Below are 23144 nucleotides of genomic sequence, written 5' to 3'. Positions count from 1 at the left end.
AAAACAAAATAGGAATGAGAAAAAAACTATTGTCCCAAAAGAGACAAAAATTACAAGTACATAATTAGCATTTCTTTGATAAAAACCTGTTCAACAGAAATATTAATAACATCACTAAAGAAAAGTCTCTTGATTTTTCTGGTGTTAAAATACAGCAACAGGCTCAAGTGGTTTTCTGTCTTTCTATCCTGACTGACTTTGCCTGTGATTACTGGCGTAGGAATGGTTTCCTCTGCCTCCATGTGGACTCTGGTGCCGCAGAGCAGCCAGGATCTCCTGGGCCGCCCAGGACAGAGGCCCCGTGTACAGCCTGTCGCTACTCTGCTCCATCTCCTCCCTAACTGAGACTGGTAGCTCTCCCTGTCAGTCTGTCAGTGGATCTTTGAATCCTCAGCTATCAAACAGCCTAAAGAGGACAAAGAACAGCGTTGGTTCAGTGATACACAGAACAGGTTCTAAACTAGCATCTTAAAAACTACCGGTACACAAAAACATACAATCCAGGGTCTTTTTGCACATCGGATTACACAAATATCCCAAAAAAATAAACTTAAATGACTTTAAAAGAAAAACTCCATAGAAAGCATTTTATTTTATTTATCAAATGAAAGAAAACAAAGAGGAGAAAAGACTTTTTAGGACATCACATGACAGAACAAGACAGAGTTTATATGAACGTTTCTATGAAATAAACACACTAATGAATCCCAACGATTATAGAAACACTGCAGGTTTTTTTCTTTCCCATGTTGGCTGCTGTCCATCTCCCACACAAACCAAGTGAAGGTACGATCTCACTTGTTATCAGCACAGATCAGGAGTATACGTCTGCTACGGTAGAAAAGAGTGCAGATTATTAGATGAGCATTGGATGTGGAGGCTGAGCTGACTGGAGGCCCTCATTGTGTATTCTTTCAGGTTTTACGGCTGCCCTCTCTTTGCAGCCATTTTGACCTCCAGATCTTCCACTATTTTCTGCAGCAGCCGGGGATCCAAGTGGAAGTAGATGTATAATTCCCTCTCCCGCCTGAGGAGGGCGCTGCGCTCCAGCTGAGAACGCTTGCCTTTCACGTCTTTCAGGATATCCTGCATTACTTGCTGCAAACTCTGCAGCTGAGACTCTGCTTCTACCAGCTTCACCGTCAGCTCCTGTACAGACAGAAGGAAGACGGATGAGAAACAGACATCACACAGATGAAACTACGAGCTGCCTAAAGAATAGCTTGAATCACCAAAAATACATAACTAGTTATGCAAATAAGGTCATTTCTACAGTTAATCAGCTTATTCACAAATATTTTGAAATAACATGCTTCTTCCAATTAACCCATATCCAGACATTACACCCCATACAAATGAAACTCGGCACAATTTGCAATGCTTATTTTTTTTCTGTTAAGCTTACGTGCATTAAATATCATTAAAATATAATTTATTCACCTAATCCACACAGGTCTACGGATTTTTAATACGTGCCCGAAGAGAAATAAGTCACCATATAAACAGATTTACACACACAGTCTATGACCTATGGCGGACTCACATTAGGGGTCGAGTGCAGTCTGTATGGTTGACCATGTGCATAAAATGAAAAGAAACAAACCCACCTGTGCATTGGTGAAAAGGAGCTCCTGGTCAGCGGTGGCCGTTGGACATACCTGCGGGCCTAAGACCAGCTGCTGGAGCTGTGTGTGCGTGGCCCTATCCAGCGCCTCGTAGTCGCCACGAAGACGAGCCGATGTGTAGTTCTGCTCACGGCAGGCACCAGCCAGCGCATCTCGGGTCAACTGGAGGTCGCCCGCCAGATCACGAGCAGCCTGGTCCAACGCTTCGTATGTCCGAAAAGGCTCAGATCGCCCGTGGGCTGAACCGTGGTCCAGGATCTGGAGCAGCCTGAGGAGATGGGTTGGATAAGACACCGAGTTACGTTTCAATGAGAGACAGCCTCTCGTTACATATAGTGTCATAAGCACAAAGCCGTGTTCACAGTACTACAGTACTGCTTAGGTGAGCGTTCAATCCTGGTTTAGGTTTGCAAACATTAACATGTCACCGAACAGCCACGAGAGTACGGTGAGCCTGAGAATCAACTCACTCACATTCTGGTATTTCTGTAGTTGTACTTTTTCCACCAAGATAAAAAGCCTCAGTATATATTTATATATATATACACTAGTCTGTCAAGGTTTGACATATTCACTTCTAAAATGCTGATATTTAGGAAAAACTGTAATAAAAAACACTTTCAGCTCTAAAAAGAAACAGGTGCATAATAGACCCAGTTAAAACCTTCTCACCTGCTGAAGGCTGCGTCCTTACAGCTGATGATGGGGTTGGGCCGGGGGTTGACTGCCAGGTCAGGGTGAGCCAGGGATTCGATCCTTAGAGAAGCTGCTTCGCCCTCCCTTACCAGTCTACCGTTAGCTTCTCCGAGCTGCTTCTGACATGTCCTCCACCTCCTCAGCTCCATCTCCTGAGCCAGGAGGACCAAGTCAAAGGACGCTTTCTGCCGGAGTAAGTAGTCACGTATCTATGTGGAGAGATTTACATTTCATTTTAGTTTGATGGTTTCAGCTGATTCTCATTTTCACACTGTCATTGAAGGCATTGAAAACTTGAATAATTCCTACAATGCATAAAACTGTGAATAGACACGAGGCTGAAACCCAGACTTTTATTTGTGATTAATTCTTGAAGAGCAGAAAGGTTAAATCTGATATGTTATGTGTTTGTTCCAACAGTGGTCTTTGACCTCTGACCTGTCTGTGAACAAGAGTGAGCAAAATATGTCCCAAGAAATCTAATTATGTGGCAAGTATTATATGTTTATCACACAAACAATGCCAGCTACTAACCCGATCCTGTTTGGAGGTGTAGTAGTCCTGCCTGGCCAGCTGCAGAGCCAGGTCTCCTCTCACTACCGGCACGTTAAGCAACCTGGCTGACTCTCTAAGGGCAGCAGGTACCGGGCCACGAAGCAGAGCCTCCAGCTCAGCTTCCACCGCCTGCAGCTCCTTCCTGGACACAACCTCGCGTACATGCAGTGAGGAGGAGGAGGAGGAGGAGGAGGAGGTGGACATGCTCTGGCAGAGAGAAGGAAAGACGAGTTTAGAGAGGAAGCCAGAACAGTAATAACACACCTCCAGGATGATGGTGACGTCTGCTTTACCTTGGTATGAGAAGACTTTCCTGAGAGCCAGTCCAGCCCTGCCTTGACGCTCTTCTCCTCTGCGGTGGCCTGCATCAGTTGGTGCTGGGACACAATATGAGCCCACTGAAGTCTGGCCATCTCCGTCCTCCTGCGATCCACCTCCCGCTCCTCCCTCCTTCGCCCCTCATGCTCGCCCTCGTCGTCCTCTCCATCTTCACAGGTACTGAGGTCGAGGACGTGGAAGCGCTCAGAGCAAGAAGTCTCAACGATATCTGAAATGCCCTGGAAAAAATGCTTCTGCGTGAAGGCAGCTAGAGTTTTAGTGTTGAGCTCCTCTTGATGCAGGTATGGATCCAGGGACAGCTGAGAGGGGAGGGCAGCGGAGCTGCGGGAGGTGGAAGGCTTTGACTGGACCACAGGTTCCCCTTTTTGCTTGGTTTCTGCTTGAACTCCGAGATATGAAGAAAGCCGGCTCACCTCCTCTGTTAGGTTTTGTAACAGTGCGTTGGTGTCAGCATTTTCAGCTGCAACGGAAGCATTGGTTTCCTTTAGCTTACATGCAGCGCTCTCCAGCTCCGCAGCGAGGCGCAGGTCAACATCTGCACGGGAGGTGGCCACGACCTGCAGCTTGTTGCAGCGCCGCTGCTTGAGCTCCTTCTCTTTACGCAGAGCCTCAAGTTCTGCCTCCAAGTCCTCTACGGTCAAATCCCCCTCTGTGGCAAACGTGGAAGAAGAAGAAGAAGACGAGCCATAGAGGTTTGCATCTGAAGGAACAATGGTTTTAAGGACCTCGCCCAAGGCTGCTTCATCCAGAATCGGTTTACCGGACTTCTTCAGCTCCTGAAAAGCACGCGCCTCCTCCGTGGTGAGGACGTTGCTCCGGTTCAGGGTCCGGCAGACGAAACGCAAGAGGTGAAGGTTGTCTGGGGCGCAGTCAAACAGCCAATCGAACTCCGAGGCCTTCAGTGACGACGCACCGGGATAACCCAGACGGCCCAGGGCCTCCACAAACTGGCCACCGTCTAACATGTCTAACCCCTCTGATACAGTCACACAGCAACACAATGCAGATGAAGGAGGATTAGACAGAAAGGAAGAGTCAGAGAAGATATTGCAAAGGATGATTATGCACTAATGAAACTATCCGCTCTGTGGGAGGATGAAAAACACTTTATCACATGTACATGTTCAAACTTTCCTTGTACAAAGTCACATTACAGAAAAAACATTAAGAGAGAACACAAAACACAACAGAAAACATGAATGACATTGAGGGAAAGCGTTAGAACTGAATTACAACAAATATGAGTAAAAAGCAACAGGTAGGTGTCCTGCAGGACGGATCGGACCACTTTATAGAGTTAATAATCAGAGAAACACCGTGATTACACGTGAATATGTAAATAATCGAAGTAAATGTGAATCTTAAGTAAAAGTACACGACGTGGCAATTATACCTGAATCTATGACGTCACCGTCGAGGAAACGTTTTCAACATTATAAAACATAAAGCGGCTGTCGTCGTCTCCGGTGGTGAACACGGATGGATTCTGTTTAAAGTGTTTGATTCTGTTTAAAGTGTTTGATTCTGTTTAAAGTGTTTGATTCTGTTTAAAGTGTTTGATTCTGTTTAAAGTGTTTGATTCTGTTTAAAGTGTGTTTGGGCTGAAAAGAGCTGAAGATGAACGGATATTCGTGATTAGCATGCTAACAAATCCGGAACACGTCAAAGTGCTGACGGACACGAGCCGGTTAACGGAGACAAAGCGAGGCTCGCCCGGTAAGTGCCGTAGCTCGTGTCAGTTGGAGTAATACTGTGCTTCGTGTGTTTTCCGACGGATAAAAGCATAAATAGTCGACGAACAGCCGCCTCGATACTTACAATCTGGTTAGAAACAACTCCCCGTTTTGCTAGCATCCCGTCGGAGCCGGTCGAGTGTGTGCGCGCGCCAAACATCCAAACCGAGCGTACGTCCTTCCGCAGGGCCGGCACGTGACGCCCTACGTCATTACGTTGAGGCCAAGCAAAACCTTTCGACCAATCAGATTGGTGTCCCGCCCTCGCTCCTCCCATTGTTCTGTCACCTCGCGGCTCTTTTGCTGCGACTGTTCTTCAGAGAGTTCACAACTTCTTCCGTTTCTTTGTGGAAAAAAACCAGCTGGTGAGTCGAGAGGAGAAAGAGGACGCAGCTGTTTGAGATCATAGTCTACTGAGCTACATGAGGTACTGTTTCAATAGAAGAGGCACATTTAAGGAAGTGTAGCTTCCCACAGCAGAGTTCACTTCTCACTTTTAACTTGTGGCTTCTTTTTCACACCAACTCCAACATTAGTAGTTCAGTTTCTATAGTTGTATACTAAGGAAGGAAATAACAATAGAGATGGATCTGGCTGTATAGTCCGATGATTACTTCTGCCTGTGTTTTGTTGTTGTTGTTGTTGCATGTGTGTATTCCTGGATGTGTATGTAGGAATGTTTGAGGAAGATGATGGTGTTTTTGTACCGAGAGGATCCAGAGCTGCAGGGCAACCCACCATGCACAAGTGTTAACATGAAAGAGTGAAAAGATTGCAAGTTATTTCAGGTTTAATTAAATTATAAGTGCTTTCTTCTTCTCACTTTCACAGCTTAATTGTTCTTCAGTGAGAAAGCCTTTATACTGTAGCGTCCTTTTTTTTTTTTATTATGCTCTGGGTCGTGCATCTAATATATGTTCCTGTCTGTTCCACAAAATCTAGCAACTGTCCCTCTCACGGCTGACCCAAAACAAAGAACCATGGTCCAATCCAAGACGTGGATCCTGTCCAAGCACTTTGACGGCTTCCCAAAGGACAGCAACTTTGAGCTGAAGCTGGAGGAGCTCCCCGAGCCCAAAGATGGAGGTGGGATGAGATGGAGGACCGGTTTGTGTTCTCTGAAGAGGAGCACACACGATTCTGAGCACTTTGAACAGGAGTGTACTTAAAAAAATATTGGTTTTGTTTTCAGAGGTGCTTTTGGAAGCGGTATTTCTGAGTGTGGACCCGTACATGAGGTGAGTGGGATCACATTGAAATTATTATTATTATTATTATTATTATTATTATTACAAAATAATTTATGAAGCTAAAAACATACATTTGATGAACTGTTTGTGTCGACAGGCCGTTCAGCAGGGTCCGCATGAAGGAAGGCGATGTGATGATCGGAACTCAAGTGGCCAAGTAAGGAACACACACACACACACACACACACACACACACACACACACACACACACACACACACACACACACACACAAACAACACACACAGAAAGGCCTTTAATCTGTCATGATTTAATTCATGTCTGACGTTCACTGAGACAGAACAGGGTCTTCGCCTGCTGTTAATTTACCGAAGCCTTTGATTCACGGAGACTCGAGCGAATACAAACAATTGCGAGATCCTTGGCGGTGAGTTCAGACACGTAATCTTGTTGCAGTGAAGATGTTTTAGTTGATAAACATGCAGAATAAATTACTTGCGAAACCATTTTCCAGAGCACTTTCAAAAGAATTCTGACTTAAAACCACATGTTGCACATTTCTGTGTGCTTGAACCCATCTGGCCACATGTTTTGACATGCAGCTGTGTGGGATACCAAACCACATTAAAAAATACAAACATAAACATCCCCACAGACATGTCCGGAGAAGAACAATAAAAATCAGCTTTTACTTGTAATTTGTGTCTGAAGAAAGAATCTTAATTACCACGGTGGACGTTTTTACAATGACATCGGCGTCTCCTCCCTCACTGAAAGATCCAGAATCTATAAACATGCAAATATATATATATATTTTTTTATTTCAAATGACATCTCCCTGACATCACTCAAACATTATCATCAGTATTTGTGCAACGCAGGCTTCAGGTGTTTTCATCATACGTATGTTGGATTCGCTTCTACGTTAGTCATCATGACATCATAAAATCCTGCTTGCAGGAACTTGCCTTAAAGGAGCAGTGTGCAGGATCTAGTGAAGTTACAGACTGCAACCAACTGAACACCCCTCACAAGATTTACTGTAGAAATATGAGAGTCTCTGTGGAAAAGCACCGGTTCCCTCTGTAGATACGAAGGGTTCATTCTGAGGAGGAGGAAGTTTACACTAATACAAAAATATATAATTATGAATATTACATTCCATTTCTACCAATCGATCCCTCTCGATTCTATAGACTGAACCTTCAAACTTCAAAGTCTCATCAGAAGAATTTGAAAATCAAAAAGCCCATTTCTGAGTAGAGGAGGACTTCCAGAGTAATAATATTAAATGTACTTACTACTCGTGGTCGTCGCCACCTCTGGAACTGAGCATCTCACAGATTGAAGCTCCAACAGGTGAGAAACACTCAACTGACAGGTGCCTTTTTGTTCTTCTTGATTTGTCTCCCTGCAGAGTGACCCAGAGTAAGAACCCGGCGTTTCCCGTTGGAAGCCACGTGGTAGGTCACTGCGGCTGGAGGACCCACACGGTCTCCGACGGGACGGCCCTCGTTCCCATCATGTCCGACTGGCCTCACGACATCTCGCTGTCGCTGGCTCTGGGAGTCTTCGGCTTGCCCGGGTGAGCCTGGTGTTAGGTTGCCTGGTTGGGTGGTGATAGAGAGGACAGGAGAACATCTGGCAGAAAATACGACTCATTTTCTTTATAGATATTTGGATTTTTCAGCAGCTGGATGTAAACAAAGTTACCGATGCAGAACCTTAAAATTTAAAAAAAAAAACAACTTGTTTATTTGTGTCAGTAGTTTTGTTTATAACAGATTTAAGGTTAGTAAAAAGGAAGACAGAGTGTTTCTAAGGTACAAAAATCTGCCTTCTTTTGAGAAAATAAAGGAGTGAGGCTGCAGATGTTTTGTTATGGGAGCAGTTACAAAGAGTTCACATGGTGAAGGTCAAAGAGACTGAAGGGAAAACCCTGTTTGTGCCTCGCTGCAGACTGACGGCCGTTTACGGGATAGAAGAAGTCCTGGGACTCCAGAAGGGAGAGACCCTGTTGGTGAACGCTGCCGCCGGAGCGGTGGGCTCCGTGGTGGGACAGATCGCCAAGATCAAGGGCTGCAAGGTGGTGGGCTCTGCGGGGACCGACACCAAGGTGGCTTTCCTCAAAGAGCTGGGGTTCGATGAGGCCTTCAACTACAAAACCGTCAGGTCTCTGGAGGAGGCGCTGAAGAAGGCGTCTCCCGAGGGATACGACTGCTTCTTCGAAAATGTAAGCGATGGTGGGGCAGTTATTGGGGTCCTGACTGGTTGTTAATGCTGCGGTTGTAATATTTGTATAAGTGACGCCCTGGTCATGGTTTTAGGTGGGAGGTCCTTCTTCAGATGTTGCCTTGCAGCAAATGAAGAACTTTGGAAGAATAGCTGTGTGTGGAAGTATTTCTACATACAATGACAGCATAACCCAGACAGGTCGGGACTTCCCTACTTCATTTCTTTTAAACATTTGCCTGTTATGCAGTTAAAACCTGCACTTATGTAATTTCCCACTAGAGGGCAACGTTGAGCTGCTGCCATTTCATAAGAGCTGTTTGCAGACAGTTTTGTGGACATAATTTGTTTCCTGGAGCTCCCACTGATCCTTTTTCTGCCTCTTCCAGGGCCGTACCACCACCTGACCATGATCGTCAAGCAGCTCAAGATGGAGGGCTTCATACAGAGCAGGTGGGAGCACAAGCACCCCGAAACACTCAACAGACTGATGGCGTGGATGAAAGAGGTGGGTGACTAAAAACAGTTTAATATTAAATCAAATACACATTTTTTTTAACGTGTTTTGTTCACTAAAGATTTAAACCTCAGTTTGTGTTTTTTGCGTCAGTGTAATTGTATTTATTCTGCTGCTGCAGGGCAAGCTGAAGAGTAGGGAGCACATCACAAAGGGCTTTGAAAACATGCCAACTGCTTTCATGGGGATGCTGCAGGGACAAAACATCGGCAAGGCGGTCATCGCAGTCTGAATCAGTTTTACTACGAACTAACATCATGACAGAATTCACACATGAAGGATGACCTACAGACTACTAACTAATAGTTAGTACAACTAATCACGTAGTTTCATACTAACATGTCAGTGTAGGTTTTGTGAACGTCGCATTTACAGTGGTGTGAAAAAGTGTTTGCCCCCTTCCTGAGTTCTTATTTTTTTGCATGTCTGTCACACTTAAATGTTTCAGATCATCAAACAAATTTAAATATTAGTCAAAGATAACACAAGTAAACACAAAATGCAGTTTTTAAATGAAGGTTTTTATTATTAAGGGAGAAAAACAATCCAAACCCACATGGTCCTGTGTGAAAAAGTGTTTCCCCCTAAACCTAATAACTGGTTGGGCCACCCTCAGCAGCAACAACTGCAATCAAGCGTTTGCGATAACTTTGGGACTGGAGACCCAAAGCTTTAGAAATGGCTTTAAACCTTTTCCAGACTGATAGATCTCAATTACTTTCTTTCTCATTTGTTCCTGAATTTCTTTGGATCTCGGCATGATGTCTATCTTTTGAGGATCTTTTGGTCTACTTCACTTTGTCAGGCAGGTCCTATTGAAGTGATTTCTTGATTGAGAACAGGTGTGGCAGTAATCAGGCCTGGGTGTGGCTCGAGAAATTGAACTCAGGTGTGATAAACCACAGTTATGTTTTAACAGGAGGGGGAAACACTTTTTCACACCACTGTACACATGAATTAAAAGCAGCAATAAAAGCGACTTATAGTCTCACAGTTTAGTCATTCATAATATTTAGCATTACTTTGTAACTCATTCTTAAAAATAGTTAAATGTGAAACAGTACAAGATGAGTACCAGCATCTTCTGACACATGACTCACTATAACATAATGTGATTTGTATTTACTGGAAGTTTTTATATAGATAATAAAGTTTTTTTCTTCCAGAAATGACATCTTTTATTTTGTGTCTGGGCTTCATGTTACAGACAGAGGTTGTAAATCTAATGTTTTATTCATGTCCTGCTTTTTACTGCCTGAAGGGATGACAAAAAAAAAAGAAAAAAGAAAAGACAACTGAAGACGTCCTTTCAGTCCTGAAATGAGTGGAGTCCAGATAATAGAGCGAGCACTTCTCACCTCCTGCTGCCAATTGCAGCTGTTTATTTGATCAACAGAGACTGTATTTTTAGACGGTCATTTGAATTTCATATGTAATGAGAGGCAGCGCCATGGTTACAGGGTAGCTTACAAACAGCCGTATTGCAGGAGAGTCTTAAGAGGTTTACAGCGTTTGTGTACCTTTCTGGATAAAAAAAGATTTTTAAGCTATTATTTTATACTTCTATACTTCTTTATATAGGCAACTTCTATAAAACTGACACACTGGGGAGGAGCTTTATACACAAGTGGTCAAAATAATGTCACTGGGGTGCTGGAAAAATCCACCAACTTAATAAATTGAAAGAAACTATTTGATAGAAATCAAACCATATTATCCGACTCAGAGGGAAATAGGATAATGATGATATTAAATGATAACAGGTGTTTAAAAAGTGAAGTTATTATTGTGAGTATAAACATATCAAGCACATGGGAAGCTATGGCAAGGGTCATGGGGATTGACCCCACGTAGGCCACATGGATTTGGCTTCATGACAAACTATACAAATGTTTGTCTTCTATGAAAAGCAGCATCTGGATTTTTATTTTTCTAAAACCATTAAAAGAGTGGGTTCAGTTTTATAAATTTACAAATTATTAAGCTACAAAAACATCCATTTTATTTTGTTTGTATATAAAGTGTAAAGGTTAAATCCATAAATGCATACCTTGCGTGACAGCTGGATGTTAGCGAGATCTCCTGATCACACTAGAAATCATCTGGCAGTGAAGTATCTGAAGAACAAGTTCTACTGTGGTGACGTAATGACGTCAATTGACAAATCGAGTTGCGCCGATTCAGTAATTTACGGTAAACCAAGAATTTGTCAAGTCATTGTGACTTCAATAACTGTTAATCCCTTTTCCTGCACTTATTGAAATAATAACAATACTTCTATGACTGAGGTACATCAAATTATCATTGAAATTATTAAATAAAGTATGAAATATATATACATATTTGTATATATTTGTGTTGGCCAAAACAACGCTTTATTTGATACCTACTGTTTGAAACGACTTCAACAATATGTAAACAACAACAAGCTGCTTTACTCCTGCGACATCTGGATGGCTCGATGATTACATCTGGTTTTAATTTGATAATCTTAAAGTGTATTTGTGTATCGTGAAAAAGAGCAATATAAACAAAAGTATTAAAAGTGGCAACACCCAGCTGCGTCAAACCGTCAGAGTTACGGTATTACATCACTGGCAACTTTCAAAATAAAGGCATATGCTGGAGATGGCGTTGGTATACTTGATAAAGATGTTTTTTTTTAAATGGTATATTAATGATTAACAATGTACAGATTGAAAAGTGCTTTTTACATGTACCGTAAAACAAGCTTCTCTTCGGCGCTGCGTACAGTTTCCGAAGTCGCCTAACAATGCCACACTTTTATTTTCTTTTAAATGAAATGACTTCCGGTACGGTCGCTGCTGCGGTTGCGCAGCTTGAAGCGACGGGATAAAACCGCGCGCGGTTCCGTGAAGGAGGACATTCCCGGACCTGCGGAGCGCGCGCATCGACAGTCATCATGGTTCACGAGGTGGAAAGTTTGGTGAGTTTTCTCTTGTTGAAGCTCTCCGTTGTACGATGGAACACATCCGGGTTGTTTTGTTTGTTTGTTTGTTTTTTGAATGTTTTAATTTGACCTGAACTGCCAACGCTGCGTGCTTTCCGCGCGCCCGTTTCCCGTCTCTCGTGACTCCATCGAGCTTTAAGTTCACGAAGACGAGTCTCCATTCAGGTTTAAAGAACTCCGTCTGCGTGACCGGTTGATTCGGCGTGAGTTACAGTCGGTCGGTAACCGGCACCGTGTGAGGCTGCCGGTGGACGTTCCCGGGAGGCGGCCTCACCGCGAACGTCGTTAAACTGCAGTGGAAATGGCGGTCGCAAAGAGCCGTAAACACCGCGGCGATGTCGGACCGATAGTCGCAGGAACAGATTCTTAAAGGGACGGAAGGTAGCAGCTGTAACAACATGGAGATAATGCCGGGGCTACTGCATCATGTACAGAATGTACGGCGGGCCGTGGAGGTCCACCGTGGAGGTCCACCGTCCACCGTGGAGGTCCACCGTGGAGGTCCACCGTGGAGGTCCACGGCCGGCCTGGCGGTTATCGTTATAATATTGTATCGTAGGGCCTTACGTCACGGTACAATGTTATAAAGGAACTTAAGTCACGATACAATGTTACAATGGAACTTAAGTCACGATGCTATATTATAATGGAACTTAAGTCACGATACAATGTTATAATGGAACTTAAGTCACGATACTATATTATAATGGAACTTAAGTCACGATACTATGTTACAATGGAACTTAAGTCACGATACTATATTATAATGGAACTTAAGTCACGATACTATGTTACAATGGAACTTAAGTCACGATACTATATTATAATGGAACTTAAGTCACGATACTATGTTACAATGGAACTTAAGTCACGATACTATGTTACAATGGAACTTAAGTCACGATACTATGTTACAATGAACTTAAGTCACGATACAATGTTACAATGGAACTTAAGTCACGATACAATGTTACAATGGCACTTAAGTCACGATACTATGTTACAATGAACTTAAGTCACGATACAATGTTACAATGGAACTTAAGTCACGATACTATGTTACAATGGAACTTAAGTCACGATACTATGTTACAATGGAACTTAAGTCACGATACAATGTTACAATGGAACTTAAGTCACGATACAATGTTACAATGGCACTTAAGTCACGATACTATGTTACAATGAACTTAAGTCACGATACAATGTTACAATGGAACTTAAGTCACGATACTATGTTACAATGGAACTTAAGTCACTATACTATGTTACAATGGCACTTAAGTCACGATACTATGTTACAATGAACTTAAGTCACGATACAATGTTACAATGGAACTTAAGTCACGATACTATGTTACAATGGAACTTAAGTCACTATACTATGTTACAATGGAACTTAAGTCACGATACTATGTTACAATGGCACTTAAGTCACGATACTATGTTACAATGGAACTTAAGTCACGATACTATGTTACAATGGAACTTAAGTCACGATACTATGTTACAATGGAACTTAAGTCACGATACTATGTTACAATGGAACTTAAGTCACGATACTATGTTACAATGGAACTTAAGTCACGATACTATGTTACAATGGAACTTAAGTCACGATACTATGTTACAATGGAACTTAAGTCACGATACTATATTACAATGGAACTTAAGTCACGATACAATGTTACAATGGAACTTAAGTCACGATACAATGTTACAATGGAACTTAAGTCACGATACTATATTACAATGGAACTTAAGTCACGATACTATATTACAATGGAACTTAAGTCACGATACTATATTACAATGGAACTTAAGTCACGATACAATGGAACTTAAGTCACGATACTATGTTACAATGGAACTTAAGTCACGATACAATGTTACAATGGAACTTAAGTCACGATACTATGTTACAATGGAACTTAAGTCACTATACGATGTTATAACGGAACTTAAATCTTATTATCATGATACACAAGTCACGATACATTATTATTTTAACCATCTTGTATTAATTTCAACTGCAAATATTATCTGCTGTTTTCAAGGCTCTTTAGGAGCTAAAGACTTGTTTTGTTTCTGAGCTTTCACACTGCCAGGAAGGGCATCAACCGATTCATTATCTCATAACAATTTTTGGTGTTTTTAACTCGTGTTTTATTACAAAGGGCATAAAAACTAATGAAGGAAATATTAGGTTTAAATCTGCAGTGTAGGGAACCATTAACATCTCCCCAACACAAGTAACTGAAGGTAATAATCACGAGGCAAAGAGACAACAATAACTATAAACAAACTGCACTATGTTCCAGATGTATGCTGTAATAATTGACATGTTAAAAACATGTTACATATGTAATCTTTATTATTTCTATGTAGGAGGAGTTCAAGGCCATCCTGAAGGATTCAGGGACCAAGCTGGTGGTGGTGGACTTCACGGCCACGTGGTGTGGCCCCTGCAAACAGATCGCCCCAGAATATACGGTGAGTGGATGATTGTGGCTCTGAAGTCTGGTCAGAACCATCGGAGTGATTTCATTATTTTAACGGAGGGAAAACACTTGACTGTTCATATGGGAGGGAAATGTGAAGAGGAGACGCCTCCTTTCCAAACTCAGGGTTGAGTATTTTTAGAAAAAGAGCAGGAGCCGCTCTGAAACACATTTCTCGTGCGAGTTGTTTTGACGGAGCTCTTTCCTACGTTGCCCCGGCAACCTTTGGTCCAGATGTTCCCTACTCGAGGAGGAAACACCCGTCTCACTGGAAAATATGATGGCTCTGGATTAGTTTGAATAAAAAGAGCCACCGATTTGTTTGCATCACTATATTTTCTCACCGTTATAAGACAGCAGACTTTACGTTTTGTGGTTGATGCTCATTGATGGAATCTCTTGCAGAAACTGTCAGAAAAGCCTGAGAACAAGGACGTGGTCTTCCTGAAGGTGGACGTAGATGAAGCTGAGGTAAATGGCTGACTTTTTGTTTTGTTTTTGTTTGTAGGAATGTTTTAATCATTTAATTTTGGCATGGTGTTGTGGACGTTCACCACATTTGTGTTAGCACACCAGTAATACTTGCAGCAATGTGAAGTATTTATAAAAATCCATTTCACCAGGACTCGGAGAACCGCAGCTGGCTCATGTGACTACATTTTTCTCCGTCGGTGTTACGACATGGTGCTCCATAACTGATCTGGTATTTGAATCCAAGACATGGATCACTTTGTGTGAACTGCGGTGTTGAAGCAGCATTACTGCTGTCGGCAGGATGACGTGTCGTTTGCGCTACGGCTGGCCGTCGGCCAAACTCCGAGTAATATCTGATCTGTGAGGCTGTAAACATGAACCTTTGATATCCCGTTTGTTTGCTTATGTGAGAGGAGGCTTCTTTTTTTTTTTGCGAGTTCAGTATCAACCTTTATTTATTTTTCTCTCTCGTAGTCTTGTTTGCTTTGCAGTTAACACTGAACGGGTTTCACACATCTACAGACTTGCATCCTCCGTCGGGGCGTCGGACGGCCGTCCACCTGACTGGTTCTCTCTTTGCTTTTTTTCAGGATGTCAGTTCTTTCAGTGAAGTCAAATGCATGCCCACATTCCACTTCTACAAGAATGGAGAGAAAGTAAGTGAACACCTCTTCACCTCCAACAGAGAGGGAGCATGGCTGCCATTAATGGTTCAAGAACAACTCAGAGGGATCATCATTTCACACCTGTTTAGATTTTTTTTTTTAGCTCTGTTTTTGGTCTCCTACTTTTTAATAGAAATATCTTAAGATTTTAGCTGCTCAACTATGTTCTTTCTAGAGGCTCATAGCAGGCGGTACACAAAACGGTTCATCTGAGGTTTTCTGCTTAAAACGTCTGAGGCTGGAAAAAATGAGCCTCGTGCACAAAGCAGTCTTCAAAAGATTTGATCTTCAGTGGCGCATTGGAGGGATTTTACTCAGAGAATTAGTGGTTTAACATGCTGCTGGACAATTTTTTTAATAGTCTGTCCATCCTGTTTTTCAGGTGTTCGAGTTCTCTGGCGCTAACCTCACCCTACTCAAAGAAAAAGTGGAATCTCTGAGATAATAATTCCCACGTGACCAATCCACAGTGTACAAAAACAACCCACCACAGTAGAAGCTGATTCCTCTGTGCACACACCTGGATAATCAATTCCAACTTTAATTTTATCTACAACAACTATCAGGTCTTCTCTTCCACACCTGCAATAACTTATTCCAGCCATCATGTACTGGCGACATCGTCCTGAGTTTGGTGTGTCGACTGTCTTAACAACGGCCTGAAATTGGATTTTACAGCAAATTGGCTCCTGAACTTATTTGTATGTTATGTGTTCAACAAGGTGGATTTAATAAAATGCTGAATTTAAAAACTACCGTTTGCAGTGTCGCTTCATTTAAATGTGTACGTGAAGTGAGCAGCCGATGGTATTTTATGCTTTAATACAAATGTGAGAATAGTTTACACATATACATTGGGACCATCACATCAATAGTTTTTACACATCGTACAAGTATATAGCAGCATATGTTTAATACTGTCGAGTCTCTATATGAAAAAATACAGCTTTATTTTACAAAATGGTTCTTTGCTTTGCCTTTACGGAGAGAGATGAGAGTGAATGGTTTACAGGTGTGTCAGTTAACTATACAAAGAATTCCCTTCATGAGAGGATTCACATGGAGCCGCTAGAAGTGATAGTGCACCGGTTTCCTCTTCCTGCAAAGACAAGAAGGAAGTTTGAGTTTAAAGGGAAATAGTTGAGTGAAACAATGAGAATCTGAATGGTCACATTGTTCTGCAGCAAGTCTTCCTTGTTTGATGAGGAAATACATTTCAAAATAGTGTCTTGCTACATCATCATATTACACATCATTTTTAAAGGATTTTCTCTTCTAAAATAAGCACAAATGTGTGATTTTGTGGATCGTCTCCAGGCTGTGAGTGCAAACACATCTTTAAATACTTGATTAGCTCTTCATTTTTCTGGATGGAAGCTTTCAAGTGCAGGAAGTTGATTTCACAACAGGTGGAACATTTGAGGCGGCACCGCTTCCTTCTGCTGATGCCAATAACAGTAAAAACACGATTTCAAAAGAGGCTTTTTATCTGAGATACGGCGACAGACATTAGAAGTTAATCCCTTCATATGAATCTGAGTTATATAACGTGCTGTTGTGATTCTGAGTCGGCAGATAAAAAATAGATTCACTACTTTGGATTAAAACTGCTGATAAAGACTTCTAAAGATGTGTTCACGACCCTGTCAGAGTCAATGACATTCACAGACTGATAAGTCGACCAGCTGTTTTTCACGATGATACTCGAGGTGACTTTGAGGTTTCATACAGAACTGTGTATTTTTCCTGAAGCAGCGCAGCACATCAAATCCTCCCAGATACGATCAAACGCTGCTGTTAATCGCTAACTGGAAGTCCTCGGGTGATGACTCATGTGAAACCATCGGGACTTCTCGGAAAGCTTTTGTTTACTCAGCTCAGGTGTCGGTTTCATCTCCGCCACAGCGGAGAGAGGAGAACCTCCGGCAGGCTGTCTGCAGCCAGCAAACCTCCCACCGATGGCCAGTACATGGAGATCAAGTTGGAACCAGCAGGGTTTTTTTTGTATTATTATTATATATCAAATACATAAAAATGCTCATTGAAAGGTGGTAAACAAAGATGGTTACCGTGGTAACCACTGCACCTAGCATTCAGTTTAAAGCTGGTTCACAGAGCTGCTCGCAGGTCACCACAGTTCATTCTTTTTATTACACTTTTAACAATAATCAGTGAAAGAGCCTTTATTATTTCTGTAATTTACATATTTGGCCATAATTCATCACTGATTAGAAAAGCAATCCATTTATTCTGGTATTTCTAACTTATTAAACATGAAAACTCTGATATTTAAGATTTGTGTGTGTGAGTGAGTGAGTGAGTGTGTGAGTGTGTGTGTGTGTGTGAGTGAGTGTGTGAGTGTGTGAGTGTGTGAGTGAGTGAGTGAGTGAGTGAGTGAGTGTGTGAGTGTGTGAGTGTGTGAGTGAGTGAGTGAGTGAGTGAGTGAGTGTGTGAGTGTGTGAGTGTGTGTGTGTGTGTGTGTGAGTGTGTGAGTGTGTGAGTGTGTGAGTGAGTGAGTGAGTGAGTGAGTGAGTGAGTGAGTGTGTGAGTGTGTGAGTGTGTGAGTGAGTGAGTGAGTGAGTGAGTGAGTGTGTGAGTGTGTGAGTGTGTGTGTGTGTGTGTGTGAGTGTGTGAGTGTGTGAGTGTGTGAGTGAGTGAGTGAGTGAGTGAGTGAGTGTGTGAGTGTGTGAGTGAGTGAGTGAGTGAGTGAGTGAGTGTGTGAGTGTGAGTGTGTGTGTGAGTGTGTGTGATCACCTGGAGCAGTCGTGTCCACCCCACCCTGAGCTGCAGCTACACCTGTTCGGCCGAATGCACCTCCCTCCATTCAGACAAGGTGACAAACACACAGCTGTGGACGAGTTGGACAGAAACACATTCACTACCAAGGAAACAGCTCTGACACGTTTATCGTCGTAGCAACAAGGAAAGAAGCAGCTCATATATCTTTAGGGATCAGTCCTGTTCAAACAGTGAAACTGGTGTTACTGTATTGTCTGAGTAATTCAACATTTCTAAAGATGTCCTGATGTTTGTTTGTTTTGAGTTCTCGGAGAACAAAAACCCGCCGACAGTCCCGACGGACGGTCGAGTGCTCCGCTTGGTTTCCATGATGCCACTCATCATTTTAAACCCTCATTAACAACACAAGCTGAGCAGAGTGTTCAGAAGGAAAGACGAGACAAATTCATGACATTAATCAGAATATTTTGATAAAAAGTCATGATATTTTGGAATAAAGGTCACTTTTTATATCCACATTTTCAGGGAGAGTTTACAATTCTGAAGCATTTATTCATAAAGGTAAATTAGTTGAGCTGCACGATCTAAGTTTACCTGATTTTTCACTTTAAAACCACAAAAAAAAAAAAGTCATCACACCAAGAGACACTTCAGAAGTAACAGATGTTTGATGTTTCTCAGTTAGCTAAACATAAAGATCCAAATGTTGGTCATTTGAAGAGTTGATATTGTATTGCTGGTGCTGAAAGTGGTCTCATTATAAATAATACTGCAGATTGCAGAAGTAACAGTTACAAAAAGTAAATATTATTAAAGCTGACACACTGGACATCATTATGCTCCATTATTTCCTATTAAAACTAAAACTTTCTTTTATATAGTGCATATAGGTGGTGAAGCAGGTAGTTCACCACATAAACAATCACGCACACGCACGACGACGGTCCCGGGATAACGGGAACCCCGTCAGGTTTTACGGCTCGGCCGAATCCCACATGGACTCACCGGTGTGGCAGCGCGTCCCCGTCCACCCGCGGGGACACTCGCACTGGTAGGGGGCCACGCAGCGGCCGCCGTTCAGGCACGGCAGGATGCAGATGGCTGTCATTAAAGCAGAGAGAGTGGAAACAGGAAGTCATGTGACATCACCCATCCAAACATTTGATTCAGCTCTGGAGTCCTCGTGGGATCCTGAAGAGTTCATCAACTGTACAGTCACATCCTGGAGCCCCGACACATTACAGCTTTATTTTAGGTTCTATTATTATAGGGCTTCAGTAAATATCACTTTAGTTAATTATTAAAACAGATCATGAATTTTCTGTTAATCATTTAAATAACAAACATGAAAGCCTTTCAATAATGTGAAGATTGTTTTTAGAAACTATTTTTGCTTCCTCTCTCCAGGATGTTTCATAGGACTCTACAGATGACGCTGATGGGGATTATTAATTTCTTATTTAGTCATTAACAACACATTTGAATTGTCCAAATGATGAAAAGTTAAGTTTCCAAAGTTGAGCATCGGGGGAACATGAACGCAGCAATAAAATCAAATATCTGATCAGTTAGTCGATAAGTTTGTTTATGAATCCATTGAATGGATTTAGTTTATTATCAGTTAAAACCAGCTCAGCAGGCGGGCGAGTTCCTGTAAGTCGGAGAATCAGTGACACTTACGCTCCTCACAGAGTCGACCCATCCAACCCTCCGGGCACGAGCAGGTGTTGGGCCGCTGACACACTCCTCCGTTCTGACACTGCAGCCAACACACCGCTGAGGGAGAGGACACACACACACACACACACACACACACACACACACACACACACACACACACACACACACACACAGAGAAATATTAGAGGTGCTGTAGAGGTGGTGTAGAGGCGGTGTAGAGGCGTAGAGGCGGCGTAGAGGTGGTGTAGAGGCGGTGTAGAGGTGTAGAGGCGGTGTAGAGGTGGTGTAGAGGCGGTGTAGAGGCGGTGTAGAGGTGTAAAGGTGGTGTAGAGGCGGCGTAGAGGTGGCGTAGAGGCGGCGTAGAGGTGGCGTAGAGACGGCGTAGAGGTGGCGTAGAGGCGGTGTAGAGGTGTAGAGGCGGTGTAGAGGTGGAGAGGCAGTGCAGAAGCGGTGTAGAGGCGGTGTAGAGGCGGTGTAGAGGTGTAGAGGTGGTGTAGAGGTGTAGCGGTGGTGTAGAGGTGGAGAGGCAGTGCAGAGGCGGTGTAGAGGTGGTGTAGAGGTGTAGAGGTGGTGTAGAGGCGGTGTAGAGGTGTAGAGGTGGTGTAGAGGCGGTGTAGAGGTGGTGTAGAGGTGGTGTAGAGGTGTAGAGGCGGTGTAGAGGTGGTGTAGAGGCGGTGTAGAGGTGGTGTAGAGGCGGTGTAGAGGTGGTGTAGAGGCGGTGTAGAGGTGGTGTAGAGGCGGTGTTTAACGGATAGGAAAGTCAGCAGCTGGAGAAGCGAGCTTGGACCCAGAGTTGGTTTTTAAAACTCTTGTTGAGTTTCAGTTTCACGTCACATCAGACTGACGGAGACTTTTTTCTTTTCTGAATATGGAGCTGAAGCGCTGGTTTGAGTCTCTGATTGGTTCCCTGTGACCATGTGTGTTCAGTGGATTTCAGATAACGAGGTTTCTACACAGAAGATCCATTAAATATAAAAGCTCCAGATTCCTCTGAGCCAGTTCGATCAGAGTCGGTCACCTCTTCACAAAACAAACGTCTTATTTTATAAAATATGTTGAAACGTTCTCGTCATCAGTCTGCGACGTTAAACGCTCCCTCGTTTTCCGATGATGAAATATGATTTTTTTTTTTTTTTTTACTCGTCTTGAATTACAGATAACAAAGTTTAAGACCAAAGTTCATCATAGAGTCAGATAGCGGCTGAGTTTGGCAGACGGTCTCTCCGGTTTCCAGACGTCATGAGGTCACCGTGTCCTCCTCAGATAAAGTCAGTTCTGGTTGGAGATGGTTGACCGAGTCGTGTTCACCAGGTTTTATGGATGAGGGAGGAGCTTTTCCTTATTTGCAGATATTAAAACATTCTATTCGACACTTTCTCTCCTCCATCGAGTTCAATGTTGTCTCCTTTGACTTTTTCACTCCAAAGACAGTTTCCATCAAAGGAACGATCATATTAATCAAATGCAGCTCATTTCTTCAACGTGAGTCATTGTACTGTCTGTAGTTTGTCTGAAGCTGCAGTGCATCCTGGTCCAGAGACCAATAAACGTTTGCTCACTCTGAAACAGGCACGATATCAAAAGCTCTTCCGGATGCAATAAAACACGTTTTTCATGGCTGAATTTCTTTATGACCACAATATTTTGCAGAAGAAATATCCTCACAAGATATTTCATTGAATATTTGTTATCCCTTTTATCCACAATTCTCCAGGTGTCTAAAATCTAACAGTGCGTGATGTTTTTCCATGTTTAAAGATGTTTTTTCTAGATCCAGGCTACAGAAGGTGTTCAGATATGAGATGCAGGGTGACGTGAGAAAGCACAGCCACGGCAGCGACAGGAAGTGACATCAGTCCCGACAGAGGATCAGTGGTGGAGCTGCATGAACCACATCGTTTCCCAGCAATAACAAGTGAAGAGCAAATACCAAGAAGAGCCTTAAACAGCTGACATGTAAGAGGTGTGAAACCCACAGAATAAAGCATCTGTAGGAGACAAGCAGAGGCAGTTTGGAGAGGAGTTTAAAAAGCGGCATGACGTTATGTGCAGAGGAGACAGTCAGCTGAAGCAGGAGGACTCCTGAGGAAAGAGGGCGGAGTCCTGAGGAAAGAGGGCGGAGTCCTGTCCGAGTTCTCTCTACCTCTGCATGTGGGAGGCGGTGTCCAGGTGCCGTTCTCCAGACACCTGCTCCTTCCGACGCCCTCCATGACGTAGCCGCCAAAACACGAGTACGCCGCCACGTCCCCGAACTGGAACACCGCCCCCCGCACCACCCCATTGGCCACGTGGAGGGGGGGGCCGCAGGACACCCCTGCACAACAGCCCAGATGGAACGACCCACGGATTACTCACGACACCTCTTTGTCTTTCTAAAAAGTGCTGCTGCTCCCTCAACTGTGACCAATTTAAATTAAATTAAAAAACAAAAGTAAAACCCTGCAGCCAATCACAGTGTTGATATTTGTTGAGGCGGAGACTGTTGCAGAAACATGCAGCACACTGCAAGGACCAGGATGATGCACTCTGCACACTATTTATTTGTACTTGTAGTAAGTACCACAGATACCTTTATAAAGTGTGTACTGTTGCATGTACAATTGGGACGAAAAACTTCAGCATAAAAATGTGTCTTGAACTTTGACCCACTTTGTCGCAATGTACCGGGAAATACTAAGTCTTTCTCTGGCAGACTAAATAGTACGGCGGTATGGATACTGGACCGCAGGGCGAGTCTGAAACGTTGGACACATTTCACCCTCAACTGTCGCCATCTTGGCTACTGCAGAAGAAGGGGCGGGGCCAATGTTCAGTATTTTCAAATGAAGGGTGTCTGAGGAAGCTGCAGCTGCTCCTGAAGTTTATTTTTCACTGCTGCAGCCATCAGTGTTTATTGAGTGTGTTAAACAGAGGGCACCGAAACAGTAAAATAATTACAGCTGCAGATATTGGGTTCACATGATGAGGTCATTTCCTGTCAGTACACAACAACAGTGTGTGATTTGAAACAACACTACTCTGTCTAAATTCCTGAATGAGTCCTAACATGGAAGAGTCTATTTGGTAGAGGAGAGGGGAGTTTGTCATCTGGAACAACAGCACGTCTCTCTCCCAGAGAAGTTTCATAGGTTAGATGAGTCAGCATCTTTCCTGCTATTCCCCCTCATGTACCAACATTTAACAAGGCGTTTAAAATAATAGAAAAAC

At 43.0% G+C, this 23144-nt stretch overlaps 5 protein-coding genes across 7 annotated transcripts in view; 2 read left to right on the top strand and 3 right to left on the bottom strand.

Annotated features, from left to right (window-relative positions):
* The window catches only part of poln (polymerase (DNA directed) nu), a 44005-nt gene extending 43518 nt beyond the window's left edge, over positions 1–487 (bottom strand). The window contains exon 1 of the mRNA XM_069169932.1: positions 198–487. Coding sequence (XP_069026033.1) covers positions 198–330 — 133 coding nt within the window. The 5' untranslated portion in view covers positions 331–487. The remainder of the gene's footprint in view (positions 1–197) is intronic.
* A 90-nt stretch (positions 488–577) lies between these two features.
* haus3 (HAUS augmin-like complex, subunit 3) lies at positions 578–5116 on the bottom strand. Of its 2 annotated transcripts, XM_069169934.1 has the most exons (6): positions 5034–5116; positions 3170–4191; positions 2856–3083; positions 2298–2530; positions 1608–1893; positions 578–1149 (listed from the first exon to the last, which is right to left on the bottom strand). In XM_069169934.1, exons 2-6 carry the CDS (start codon positions 4178–4180, stop codon positions 922–924), a joined length of 1986 nt encoding a protein of 661 aa, XP_069026035.1. In that variant the 5' UTR covers positions 4181–4191; positions 5034–5116; the 3' UTR covers positions 578–921. The 2 variants fall into 2 exon arrangements, with proteins under 2 accessions (XP_069026035.1, XP_069026034.1); XM_069169933.1 differs by having other exon boundaries at positions 3170–5082.
* Positions 5117–5238: 122 nt separating this feature from the next.
* LOC138210651 (prostaglandin reductase 1-like) lies at positions 5239–10076 on the top strand. 2 transcript variants are annotated; one of them, XM_069169925.1, is made up of 9 exons: positions 5239–5313; positions 5891–6034; positions 6141–6186; positions 6296–6355; positions 7576–7743; positions 8118–8391; positions 8486–8591; positions 8780–8898; positions 9029–10076. In XM_069169925.1, exons 2-9 carry the CDS (start codon positions 5929–5931, stop codon positions 9137–9139), a joined length of 990 nt encoding a protein of 329 aa, XP_069026026.1. In that variant the 5' UTR covers positions 5239–5313; positions 5891–5928; the 3' UTR covers positions 9140–10076. The 2 variants fall into 2 exon arrangements, with proteins under 2 accessions (XP_069026026.1, XP_069026025.1); XM_069169924.1 differs by having other exon boundaries at positions 5257–5375.
* Positions 10077–11748: 1672 nt separating this feature from the next.
* Positions 11749–16273, top strand: txnb (thioredoxin b). The gene is made up of 5 exons (XM_069169772.1): positions 11749–11854; positions 14267–14371; positions 14785–14850; positions 15444–15509; positions 15901–16273. Exons 1-5 carry the CDS (start codon positions 11831–11833, stop codon positions 15961–15963), a joined length of 324 nt encoding a protein of 107 aa, XP_069025873.1. The 5' UTR covers positions 11749–11830; the 3' UTR covers positions 15964–16273.
* Positions 16274–16329: 56 nt separating this feature from the next.
* svep1 (sushi, von Willebrand factor type A, EGF and pentraxin domain containing 1) overlaps positions 16330–23144 on the bottom strand; it is an 80981-nt gene continuing 74166 nt past the window's right edge. The window contains exons 45-49 of the mRNA XM_069169770.1: positions 22081–22251; positions 19938–20033; positions 19263–19358; positions 18273–18366; positions 16330–16617 (exon numbers count right to left, since the gene is read on the bottom strand). Of these exons, the coding sequence (XP_069025871.1) occupies positions 16587–16617; positions 18273–18366; positions 19263–19358; positions 19938–20033; positions 22081–22251 (488 nt within the window). The 3' untranslated portion in view covers positions 16330–16586. The remainder of the gene's footprint in view (positions 16618–18272; positions 18367–19262; positions 19359–19937; positions 20034–22080; positions 22252–23144) is intronic.

This window comes from Embiotoca jacksoni, unplaced genomic scaffold, assembly GCF_022577435.1.
Source record: "Embiotoca jacksoni isolate LCO1_2020_lvr unplaced genomic scaffold, fEmbJac1.0.p SCAF_47, whole genome shotgun sequence".
NCBI classification, from domain to species: Eukaryota; Metazoa; Chordata; class Actinopteri; family Embiotocidae; genus Embiotoca; species Embiotoca jacksoni.
This window is presented reverse-complemented; position numbering and strand designations above follow the sequence as displayed.